Source organism: Nerophis lumbriciformis, linkage group LG17 (assembly GCF_033978685.3).
Source record: "Nerophis lumbriciformis linkage group LG17, RoL_Nlum_v2.1, whole genome shotgun sequence".
NCBI lineage: Eukaryota > Metazoa > Chordata > Actinopteri > Syngnathiformes > Syngnathidae > Nerophis > Nerophis lumbriciformis.
Genome location: NC_084564.2, coordinates 39891762 through 39904248, shown reverse-complemented (window position 1 = coordinate 39904248; position 12487 = coordinate 39891762). Strand labels below are relative to the sequence as shown.

The 12487-nt window shown below is 41.9% G+C and overlaps 1 protein-coding gene across 1 annotated transcript in view; it reads right to left on the bottom strand.

Moving 5' to 3' along the window:
- Positions 1-445: 445 nt before the first annotated feature.
- Positions 446-12487, bottom strand: part of jam3a (junctional adhesion molecule 3a) — a 104891-nt gene continuing 92849 nt past the window's right edge. Inside the window, exons 6-9 of the mRNA XM_061973187.2 lie at positions 10554-10653; positions 5260-5389; positions 5131-5182; positions 446-1329 (exon numbers count right to left, since the gene is read on the bottom strand). Of these exons, the coding sequence (XP_061829171.1) occupies positions 1294-1329; positions 5131-5182; positions 5260-5389; positions 10554-10653 (318 nt within the window). The 3' untranslated portion in view covers positions 446-1293. The remainder of the gene's footprint in view (positions 1330-5130; positions 5183-5259; positions 5390-10553; positions 10654-12487) is intronic.

The window sequence follows — 12487 nt, the reverse complement described above, 5'->3', positions numbered from 1 at the left end:
CACGCCCCTAGGCCAGCCTGTACCCACCCACTCTGTGCCCTATATAAACCATGGTATGGGAATGCTCCCATTAAAATCTCCTGATGATTGAGGGCACCCCCCCTCATGAAACAGGCCTGTAGAGATGAAATAGTCTTGTGATTTTTTTCCCACACATACATATATTGCGCTCTACTACGGTATCGAGCACTATTTTTTGGATAACCTTATTAAGACATATATATATATATATATATGTATGTATATATATATATATATATATATATATATATATATATATATATATATATATATATATATATAAGAAATACTTGACTTTCAGTGAATTCTAGCTATATATATATATTTATTTATTTTATTATATATATATATATATATATATATATATATATATATATATATATATATATATATATATATATAAATAAAAGAAATACTTGAATTTCAGTGTTCATTTATTTACACATATACAAACACATAACACTCATCTACTCATTGTTGAGTTAAGGGTTGAATTGTCCATCCTTGTTCTATTCTCTGTCACTATTTTTCCAACCATGCTGAACACCCTCTCGCAGGTACCCAGAAAGGTTTCGAGTACCACCAAAAAAACTGAATCTCTGAAGACAGTATAAAAATCTGTGTTAAAGGTGTACAAATACTGTTTGTATAATAAGCATGTTACTTTTTACAAATGAGGGTTAAGAATTCAGTACTAAAAAAAAAAAAGAAAATAATGTGGCTTAAGTACAGTTTTTTAATTGAGCTGCTGCATTTTTTGGTTGGGTTGTTTATTTATTTTGAGTAACTTCTATACATTTCTAAAAGGGGAGGAATGTAATAGAGTGATCTGTGTTTGTCTGTTGCCATCTCCTGGTGAATGTTGGCTATAGCGTACTGGGGTTTCTTTTTGGTTGGCCAACGATTTACGTGGTGTTGCGCACCTGACGTCACTCAGGTCCGCATGGAGCTGGAGGGGGGCGTGGCTTCCAGCTCCGCCTGAATTTCGGGAGATTTTCGGGAGAAAATTTGTCCCGGGAGGTTTTTTCGGGAGAGGCGCTGAATTTCGGGAGGGTTGGCAAGTATGGCTGGAACTAAAACACGTACGGTGTGTGGAATGAATAGAAAATCTGCTACAAAACGGTGAACTAGTGCCAACGGAACTATATTAAGAGGAACCTTTGGCAAGTCGGTTGATTGGATTTGGATGTGCATCAGAGAAAAGTGTGCCTTGTCACAGCTCGAACTTTACCATCCTTTCTTCTTCCCGTCATACCTCCTCTCCTCCCGCCCTCAGATGATGAACGACGACTTGTGGCGAAAATGTCCCTAGAAAAATCGACGTTTGTTACCCATGCCGCCACTAAATGCTGTTGTTGGGGGTGTAACGGTACGTGTATTTGTATTGAACAGTTTCGGTACGAGGGTTTCGGTTCGGTTCGGAGGAAAGTAGCCGCTGACGGAGGCAGATAATTACATATATCCATATTTGTGTGTTACTTCTTTTAAACCATAGTCATAGTACAAAAGGCATAGTGTTCTTTATTTGTTATCTTTTGGTTGTCTGCAAATACTGTGTGCCAACTTTTGAGAATGTCAAGGGGGAGATCTTCTCTGCTTTTCGTCTAAAACCATCCATCCATCTTCTTCCGCTTATCCGAGGTCGGGTCGCGGGGGCAGCAGCCTAAGCAGGGAAGCCCAGACTTCCCTCTCCCCAGCCACTTCGTCCAGCTCTTCCTGTGGGACCCCGAGGCGTTCCCAGGCCAGCCGGGAGACATAGTCTTCCCAACGTGTCCTGGGTCTTCCCCGCGGCCTCCTACCGGTCGGACGTGCCCTAAACGCCTCGGGTGGCATCCTGACCAGATGCCCGAACCACCTCATCTGGCTCCTCTCGATGTGGAGGAGCAGCGGCTTTACTTTGAGCTCCCCCCGGATGGCGGAGCTTCTCACCCTATCTCTAAGGGAGAGACCCGCCCCCCGGCGGAGGAAACTCATTTCAGCCGCTTGTACCCGTGATCTTGTCCTTTCGGTCAAAACCCAAAGCTCATGACCATAGGTGAGGATGGGAATGTAGATCGACCGGTAAATTGAGAGCTTTGCCTTCCGGCTCAGCTCCTTCTTCACCACAACGGATCGATACAGCGTCCGCATTACTGAAGACGCCGCACCGATCCGCCTGTCGATCTCACCATCCACTCTTCCCTCACTCGTGAACAAGACTCCGAGGTACTTGAACTCCTCCACTTGGGGCAGGGTCTCCTCCCCAACCCGGAGATGGCACTCCACCCTTTTCCGGGCGAGAACCATGGACTCGGATTTGGAGGTGCTGATTCTCATCCCAGTCGCTTCACACTCGGCTGCGAACCGATCCAGTGAGAGCTGAAGATCCTGGCCAGATGAAGCCATCAGGACCACATCATCTGCAAAAAGCAGAGACCTAATCCTGCAGCCACCAAACCGGATCCTTTCAACGCCTCGACTGCGCCGAGAAATTCTGTCCATAAAAGTTATGAACAGAATCGGTGACAAAGGGCAGCCTTGGCGGAGTTTGTTTATTATCTAAAGTCGTCTAAAACCGACTTTAGATAATAAACAAAAGGGACCTGGAGTGAGCTGGGAGAAAGGGGGAGAAGAAATAAATTCTTTCTCTTATCTTTCCCTTTGCCCAGCTGTGGAGTAAGAGGGACAAGAGGGTGGGGGCAAGAGAGACGAAATAAAAGAAGAAGTTTTGCCGTATGAAAAGTTAAGACCAATGTAGCTGTGCGAGTGAGCGCTTCTGTACGGGATTTGGTCTCAAGTTTATTTCCAAAGGCTCCATCCATCCATCCATCCATCTTCTTCCGCTTATCCGAGGTCGGGTCGCGGGGGCAGCAGCCTAAGCAGAGAAGCCCAGACTTCCCTCTCCCCAGCCACTTCGTCCAGCTCTTCCTGTGGGACCCCGAGGCGTTCCCAGGCCAGCCGGGAGACATAGTCTTCCCAACGTGTCCTGGGTCTTCCCCGCGGCCCCCTACCGGTCGGACGTGCCCTAAACACCTCCCTAGGGAGGCGTTCGGGTGGCATCCTGACCAGATGCCCGAACCACCTCATCTGGCTCCTCTCCATGTGGAGGAGCAGCGGCTTTACTTTGAGCTCCCCCCGGATGGCAGAGCTTCTCACCCTATCTCTAAGGGAGAGACCCGCCCCCCGGCGGAGGAAACTCATTTCGGCCGCTTGTACCCGTGATCTTGTCCTTTCGATCATAACCCAAAGCTCATGACCATAGGTGAGGATGGGAACGTAGATCGACCGGTAAATTGAGAGCTTTGCCTTCCGGCTCAGCTCCTTCTTCACCACAACGGATCGATACAGCGTCCGCATTACTGAAGACACCGCACCGATCCGCCTGTCGATCTCACGATCCACTCTTCCCTCACTCGTGAACAAGACTCCGAGGTACTTGAACTCCTCCACTTGGGGCAGGGTCTCCTCCCCAACCCGGAGATGGCACTCCACCCTTTTCCGGGCGAGAACCATGGACTCGGATTTGGAGGTGCTGATTCTCATCCCAGTCGCTTCACACTCAGCTGCGAACCGATCCAGTGAGAGCTGAAGATCCTGGCCAGATGAAGCCATCAGGACCACATCATCTCCAAAAAGCAGAGACCTAATCCTGCAGCCACCAAACCGGATCCTTTCAACGCCTTGACTGCGCCGAGAAATTCTGTCCATAAAAGTTATGAACAGAATGGGTGACAAAGGGCAGCCTTGGCGGAGTTTGTTTATTATCTAAAGTCGTCTAAAACCGACTTTAGATAATAAACAAAAGGGACCTGGAGTGAGCTGGGAGAAAGGGGGAGAAGTAATAAATGATTTCTCTTATCTTTCCCTTTGCCCAGCTGTGGAGTAAGAGGGACAAGGAGGGTGGGGGCAAGAGAGACGAAATAAAAGAAGAAGTTTTGCCGTATGAAAAGTTAGAGACCAATGTAGCTGTGCGAGTGAGCGCTTCTGTACGGGATTTGGTCTCGAGTTTATTTCCAAAGGCTTTGGAAAAAAAATGACAAAATACCTATTCTGTCTCTGGTGGTTCTTCTACTCAGCTGTACGTGTCATAAAAGAGCTTGGGAGTGACCAGCAACTTGAATTCCCTGGGAGGAACAACTGGTCCAAAACGCAACACCGCCTAAGCTAAAGTCTTAACAAACTGCCTCAGCACCCAGCATTGTCCCGCCCACACAACCATCTGATTGGTTATACATAGAGCGGTAACAGCCAATCAGCAGTGCGTATTCAGAGCGCATGGAGCCAGGTGTTTAGCAGGTAATCATCAGGCCGCGGACTCTCCCCAAATGATAATAAACACCTCCCAGTCAACTACTAGTAACATCACTATGAGCCCGTTGACCTTCTAGAAATATAAACAGCAGCTCAGCTCGCTTGAGGTGAAGGCTAATTAGCTTTTAGCGTAACGTTAGCTCATTTTGCGGTGTGTGTGTTACGGACAGCAAAGCCCTGTCCGCCTGTTATTTCACTTGACATTTTTCTGTGTTGATTGAGCTGTGTTGAAGCCGCAAAAAAGGACATTATGTTAAATGAAGAGTTTCTGTCTCTGATAGTTGATATAATAATGTAAGTGCATCATTAAGCCTACATGAACTCCATGGTGTTCAGGGATGAATAGTCTCTCCTATTGCTATTGTACTATTTTTTCAGCTATAGTTACATTAAACAGCCTAGTTTTGAATGGCAGGGTCCCTGCTATCACATGTTGATAAAAATATAACATTTACATAATAAATTAACGACAGGCTTCCCAAATGCTGTAATAAATTAAGCATGATGAGTTGACTTGAAACTGTTTAATGTTGCACTTTTTATACGTAGAAGAAAAGTTTTGTCATTTTATTTCAACAACTTGAGGCAGTTTAATGTTGATTAACGTGGGCAGAATTATTATAGTGTTCCCAATGTTAAAAGGATAAAGCCATTGTTTACAAATTTGGTAAATAAATAACCGAAAAATTCATATTTTGTTGTTTTCTTACTGTACCGAAAATGAACCGAACCGTGACCTCTAAACCGAGGTACGTACCGAACCCAAATTGTTGTGTACCGTTACACCCCTAGCTATTGTTATTGATGCTATCTGTTTACCTCGTCTGCGTCGGCGTAGTCCACGCCGTCGTTCTGTGCGGGCCAACTGAACCTGGAATGAGAATGGAAAGTGACAAATCTCGTCGAAGTGAGGCGTTAAAATTTGTGTTTTTTTTTTTTAACGCTTACTCGTTTTCGCCGTGGCCTTTTTTGGAGGAGCAGGCGCGTGAAAAGCAATGCCAAATAGAGGCGGTCACGAAGATGAAGGCGACCACGGCGCCCAGGGACTTCAGGACGATGTCAAGGATGTCCACGTCGTCTGCAGAAGGGCACAAACATTCCTTTTTTTTACCTCCTAGCTCAAACTGTAGTAGGTACGCCAAAGAATCACTAGATTAAAGGACAGTGTTTTATTTTCCTATATTCAAACACAGTGTCACTATTCAAACCTAATGTTAAGATGTTTCAAAGTATTTTTTTTTTTGCAAATAATAATTAACTTAGAATTTCATGGCTGCAACACGTGCCAAAGTAGTTGGGAAAGGGCATGTTCACCACTGTGTTACATGGCCTTTCCTTTTAACAACACTTCAGTAAACGTTTGGGAACTGAGGAGACACATTTTTGAAGCTTCTCAGGTGGAATTCTTTCCCATTCTTGCTTGATGTACAGCTTAAGTTGTTCAACAGTCCGGGGGTCTCCATTGTGCTATTTTAGGCTTCATAATGCGCCAATGGGAGACAGGTCTGGACTACAGGCAGGCCAGTCTAGTACCCGCACTCTTTTACTATGAAGCCACGTTGATGTAACACGTGGCTTGGCATTGTCTTGCTGAAATAAGCAGGGGCGTCCATGGTAACGTTGCTTGGATGGCAACATATGTTGCTCCAAAACCTGGATGTACCTTTCAGCATTAATGGCGCCTTCACAGATGTGTAAGTTACCCATGTCTTGGGCACTAATACACCCCCATACCATCACACATGCTGGCTTTTCAACTTTGCGCCTATAACAATCCGGATGGTTCTTTTCCTTTTTGAAACGACGTCCACAGTTTCCAAAAACTATTTGAAATGTGGACTTGTCAGACCACAGAACACTTTTCCACTTTGTATCAGTCCATCTTAGATGAGCTCAGGCCCAGCGAAGCCGACGGCGTTTCTGGGTGTTGTTGATAAACGGTTTTTCGCCTTGCATAGGAGAGTTTTAACTTGCACTTACAGATGTCTGGACTGCAGGCGGACCAGGATAGTACCCGCACTCTTTTTTTACGAAGCCACACTGTTGTAACACTTGCTGAATGTGGCTTGGCATTGTCTTGCTGAAATAAGCAGGGGCGTCCGTGAAAAAGCGCTTAGATGGCAGCATATGTTGTTCTAAAACCTGTATGTACCTTTCATCATTAATGGTGCCTTCACAGATGTGTAAGTTACCCATGTCTTGGGCACTAATGCACCCCCATACCATCACAGATGCTGGCTTTTCAACTTTGCGTCGATAACAGTCTGGATGGTTCGCTTCCCCTTTGGTCCGGATGACACGATGTCGAATATTTCCAAAAACAATTTGAAATGTGGACTCGTCAGACCACAGAACACTTTTCCACTTTGCATGAGTCCATCTTAGATGAGCTCAGGCCCAGCGAAGCCGACTGCGTTTCTGGGTGTTGTTGATAAACGGTTTTTCGCCTTGCATAGGAGAGTTTTAACTTGCACTTACAGATGTAGCGACCAACTGTAGTTACTGACAGTGGGTTTCTGAAGTGTTCCTGAGCCCATGTGGTGATATCCTTTACACACTGATGTCGCTTGTTGATGCAGTACAGCCTGAGGGATCGAAGGTCACGGGCTTAGCTGCTTACGTGCAGTGATTTCTCCAGATTCTCTGAACCCTTTGATGATATTACGGAGCGTAGATGGTGAAATCCCTGAATTCCTTGCAATAACTGGTTGAGAAAGGTTTTTCTTAAACTGTTCAACAATTTGCTCACGCATTTGTTGACAAAGTGGTGAACCTCGCCCCATCCTTGTTTGTGAACGACTGAGCATTTCATGGAATCTACTTTTATACCCAATCATGGCACCCACCTGTTCCCAATTTGCCTGTTCACCTGTGGGATGTTCCAAATAAGTGTTTGATGAGCATTCCTCAACTTTATCAGTATTTATTGCCACCTTTCCCAACTACTTTGGCACGTGTTGCTGGCATCAAATTCTAAGTTAATTATTATTTGCAAAAAAAAAATAAAGTTTATGAGTTTGAACATCAAATATGTTGTCTTTGTAGCATATTCAATTGAATATGGGTTGAAAAGGATTTGCAAATCATTGTATTCCGTTTATATTTACATCTAACACAATTTCCCAACTCATATGGAAACGGGGTTTGTAAACAAACATTGTTTTTGGTCACATTAACACAAGAGAAAAACATGCCTCATGCTTGGGCTGGTCCTGGATTGAGCTTGGGCAAGTCTTGGATGACAATAGATAACCCCCCTTTTGTCTCCTTCCATCGTACACAATGGAATTTTCCAAGCCTTTGGCTTGGGGCAACAAAGACAGCCTCTTGTCTGTTCATTGGGAACTCAGGGAACGTAAAGATTTTTGATAACTTACATACAATTTTTCTGACATTAACGCACTTTTTGTGTCTTTTTACGCATGGAAATCAGAAAAGACGCGCAATTCCGGAAGTCCACACGTCCCCGGCGTGCAAATATGTTGTCTTTGTAGCATATTCAACTGAATATGGGTTGAAAAGGATTTGCAAATCATTGTATTCCGTTTATATTTACATCTAACACAATTTCCCAACTCATATGGAAACGGGGTTTGTAAACAAACATGGTTTTTGGTCACATTAACACAAGAGAAAAAGATGCCTCATGCTTGGGCTGGTCCTGGATTGATCTTGGGCAAGTCTTGGATGACAATAGATAACCACAATGGAATTTTCCAAGCCTTTGGCTTGGTGCAACAAAGACAGCCTCTTGTCTGTTCATTGGGAACTCAGAGAACGTAAAGATTTTTGATAACTTACATACAATTTTTCTGACATTAACGCACTTTTTGTGTCTTTTTACGCATGGAAATCAGAAAAGACGCACAATTCCGGAAGTCCACACGTCCCCGGCGTGCAAATATGTTGTCTTTGTAGCATATTCAACTGAATATGGGTTGAAAAGGATTTGCAAATCATTGTATTCCGTTTATATTTACATCTAACAAAATTTCCCAACTCATATGGAAACGGGGTTGTAAACAAACATGGTTTTTGGTCACATTAACACAAGAGAAAAACATGCCTCATGCTTGGGCTGGTCCTGGATTGATCTTGGGCAAGTCTTGGATGACAATAGATAACCCCCCTTTTGTCTCCTTCCATCGTACACAATGGAATTTTCCAAGCCTTTGGCTTGGTGCAACAAAGACAGCCTCTTGTCCGTTCATTGGGAACTCAGGGAACGTAAAGATTTTTGATAACTTACATACAATTTTTCTGACATTAACGCACTTTTTGTGTCTTTTTACGCATGGAAATCAGAAAAGACGCGCAATTCCGAAAGTCCACACGTCCCCGGCGTGCAAATATGTTGTCTTTGTAGCATATTCAACTGAATATGGGTTGAAAATGATTTGCAAATCATTGTATTCCGTTTATATTTACATCTAACAAAATTTCCCAACTCATATGGAAACGGGGTTTGTAAACATACATGGTTTTTGGTCACATTAACACAAGAGAAAAACATGCCTCATGCTTGGGCTGGTCCTGGATTGAGCTTGGGCAAGTCTTGGATGACAATAAATAACCCCCCTTTTGTCTCCTTCCATCGTACACAATGGAATTTTCCAAGCCTTTGGCTTGGGGCAACAAAGACAGCCTCTTGTCTGTTCATTGGGAACTCAGAGAACGTAAAGATTTTTGATAACTTACATATAATTTTTCTGACATTAACGCACTTTTTGTGTCTTTTTACGCATGGAAATCAGAAAAGACGCGCAATTCCGGAAGTCCACACGTCCCCGGCGTGCAAATATGTTGTCTTTGTAGCATATTCAACTGAATATGGGTTGAAAAGGATTTGCAAATCATTGTGTTCCGTTTATATTTACATCTAACACAATTTCCCAACTCATATGGAAACGGGGTTTGTAAACAAACATTGTTTTTGGTCACATTAACACAAGAGAAAAACATGCCTCATGCTTGGGCTGGTCCTGGATTGAGCTTGGGCAAGTCTTGGATGACAATAGATAAATAAATGATAAATGGGTTGTACTTGTATAGCGCTTTTCTACCTTCAAGGTACTCAAAGCGCTTTGACACTACTTCCACATTTACCCATTCACACACACATTCACACACTGATGGAGGGAGCTGCCATGCAAGGCGCTAACCAGCACCCATCAGGAGCAAGGGTGAAGTGTCTTGCTCAGGACACAACGGACATGACGAGGTTGGTACTAGGTGGGGATTGAACCAGGGACCCTCGGGTCGCGCACGGCCATTCTTCCACTGCGCCACGCCGTCCCTTTTGTCTCCTTCCATCGTACACAATGGAATTTTCCAAGCCTTTGGCTTGGGGCAACAAAGACAGCCTCTTGTCTGTTCATTGGGAACTCAGGGAACGTAAAGATTTTTGATAACTTACATACAATTTTTCTGACATTAACGCACTTTTTGTGTCTTTTTACGCATGGAAATCAGAAAAAAAGCGCAATTCCGCAAGTCCACACGTCCCCGGCGTGCAAATATGTTGCCTTTGTAGCATATTCAACTGAATATGGGTTGAAAAGGATTTGCAAATCATTGTATTCCGTTTATATTTACATCCAACACAATTTCCCAACTCATATGGAAACGGGGTTTGTAATAAATTTAAAAGCGCTGCCTTGTTTTTAATGAATACGACGCCTCTGTATCTTAATGTTGGTCAACATGCTGCTACTTGGAGAGCCAAGTTTTTTGTGAGTCGGTGAAGAAAGCTTGCCTTAAAGTCTGATCCTGCTCAATGAGCATGGGCGTCATCAAACGTGCTTTTGTTACCATTTTTAGCCATATATGTAGGACAGAATATTAAAAACATCAGGATTTCAAGCGACATTTATATGAGAAACGGCATAATCATAAGCCTCTTTCACGCAGACATTCAGCAAAATTGGCGCATCAGAACCGTAACGGTAAATCCCACAGTTTGTTTGTCCGTCTTCCACACAGAACCCCCAGAAAGCAGACGTGAAAAGGGCAAAGACTTTCACAAAATCGTGCGATTGGATAATTACTGTAAATGAGAAGACGAATTATACTGTTGGTTGCCGTACCAGAGATCGGCCGATACCAAAACCAATTACAATGCCTTCTCCAATACGACAAATTGGATTCTTTAGCCACAATATCTTATTCCTCCCACGTCCAACACTGTCAAACATTGTTTAGTTGTCTATTGAAAGAAAGTGCGACAGCAACATGTCACTCACAGACTTCCATCCACTGGGAGGGACACTGGGCGTGCCCCGCATCGTTCTTGGCTTGACAGTAGTACTCCCCCGCGTCCTCCTTCTTCACCCTCCGGAATTTCTGAGGAGACATTTTGATATTTTATTTTTAAACATGTGCTGTCACTGAAGTGACATAGTTGCATTGTCAACAAAATGTCGGTTTCTCGTCAACAGTTGAAACCAGGCTTTTACGTAACGTCCTGAGCACCTGCAGTTGGACGTTGGCGTAACTGGGGGGTTTGTTTTCTCCGATTTCGTAACTGACAAAAGAAATGGACCAAAAACACTGCATAAGGACACTGGCTTTCGTTGTGGCTTGTGCAGCCCTTTGAGACGTTTGTGATTAAGGGCTATATAAGTAAACTTTGATTAATTGATTGATTGATTTTAGGACATACAAGCTCCAGGGTTCATACGGTGATGAAAAACCTGGAAAAGCCATTGAATTTTATTATCCGTGGAAATCTAGCCAAAGTCGGGCTGGGCGATATGGCCTTTATTTAATATGTGGATATTTTTAGGCCATGTCACGATACACCATATATATGTGGATATTTTGCCTTAGCCTTGAATGAACACAGCAAAGCATCATCAGAGAGGGTGTTCAGCATGGTTCGAAAAATAGTGACAGAGAATAGAACAAGGATGGACAATTCAACCCTTAACTCAACAATGAGTAGATGAGTGTTATGTGTAAATAAATGAACACTGAAATTCAAGTATTTATTTTATATATATATATATATATATATATATATATATATATATATATATATATATATATATATATATATATAATAAAATAAATATATATTTATAGCTAAAATTCACTGAAAGTCAAGTATTTCTTATATATATATATATATGAAATACTTGACTTAGTATTTCATCAAGTATTTCTTATATATATATATATACATATATATATATATATATATTCGTCAAGTATTTCTTATATATATATATATATATATTAGTATTTCGTCAAGTATTTCTTGTGTATATATATATATATATATATATTCTTCAAGTATTTCTTATATATATATATATATATATATATATATATATATATATATATATAATAAAAGAAATATATATTTATAGCTAGAATTCACTGAAAGTCAAGTATTTCTTATATATATATGTATATATATATATATATATATATATATATATATATATATATATATATGAAATACTTGACTTAGTATTTCGTCAAGTATATCTTATATATATATATATATATATATGTATATATATATATATATATATATGAAATACTTGACTTAGTATTTCGTCAAGTATATCTTATATATATAATATATATATGTATATATACAGTATATGAAATACTTGACTTGGTGAATTCTAGCTGTAAATATACTCCTCCCCTCTTAACCACGCCCCCCACCTCCCGAAATCGGAGGTCTCAAGGTTGGTACATAACCACACCAAAACAATGTGTTTTGGTGTGGTTTTATCTAGCAAAACTGGTCATTGTCTACCGCAGTGTTTTTCAACCTTTTTTGAGCCGAGGCACATTTTTTGCGTTGAAAAAAATGCGGAGGCACACACAAAAAATAAACTCAGTTGACAGTAAAAATTTGTCGTGGCAATTGTTGGATATGACTTTAAAGCATAACCAAGCATGCATCACTATAGCTCTTGTCTCAAAGTAGGTGTACTGTCACCACCTGTCACATCACACCCTGACTTATTTGCACTTTTTTGCTGTTTTCCTGTGTGTAGTGTTTTAGTTCTTGTCTTGCGCTCCTGTTTTGGTGGCTTTTTCTAATTTTTTGGTATTTTCCTGTAGCAGTTTCATGTCTTCCTTTGAGCGATATTTGCCGCACCTACTTTGTTTTAGCAATCAGGAATATTTCAGTTGTTTTTATCCTTCTTTGTGGGGA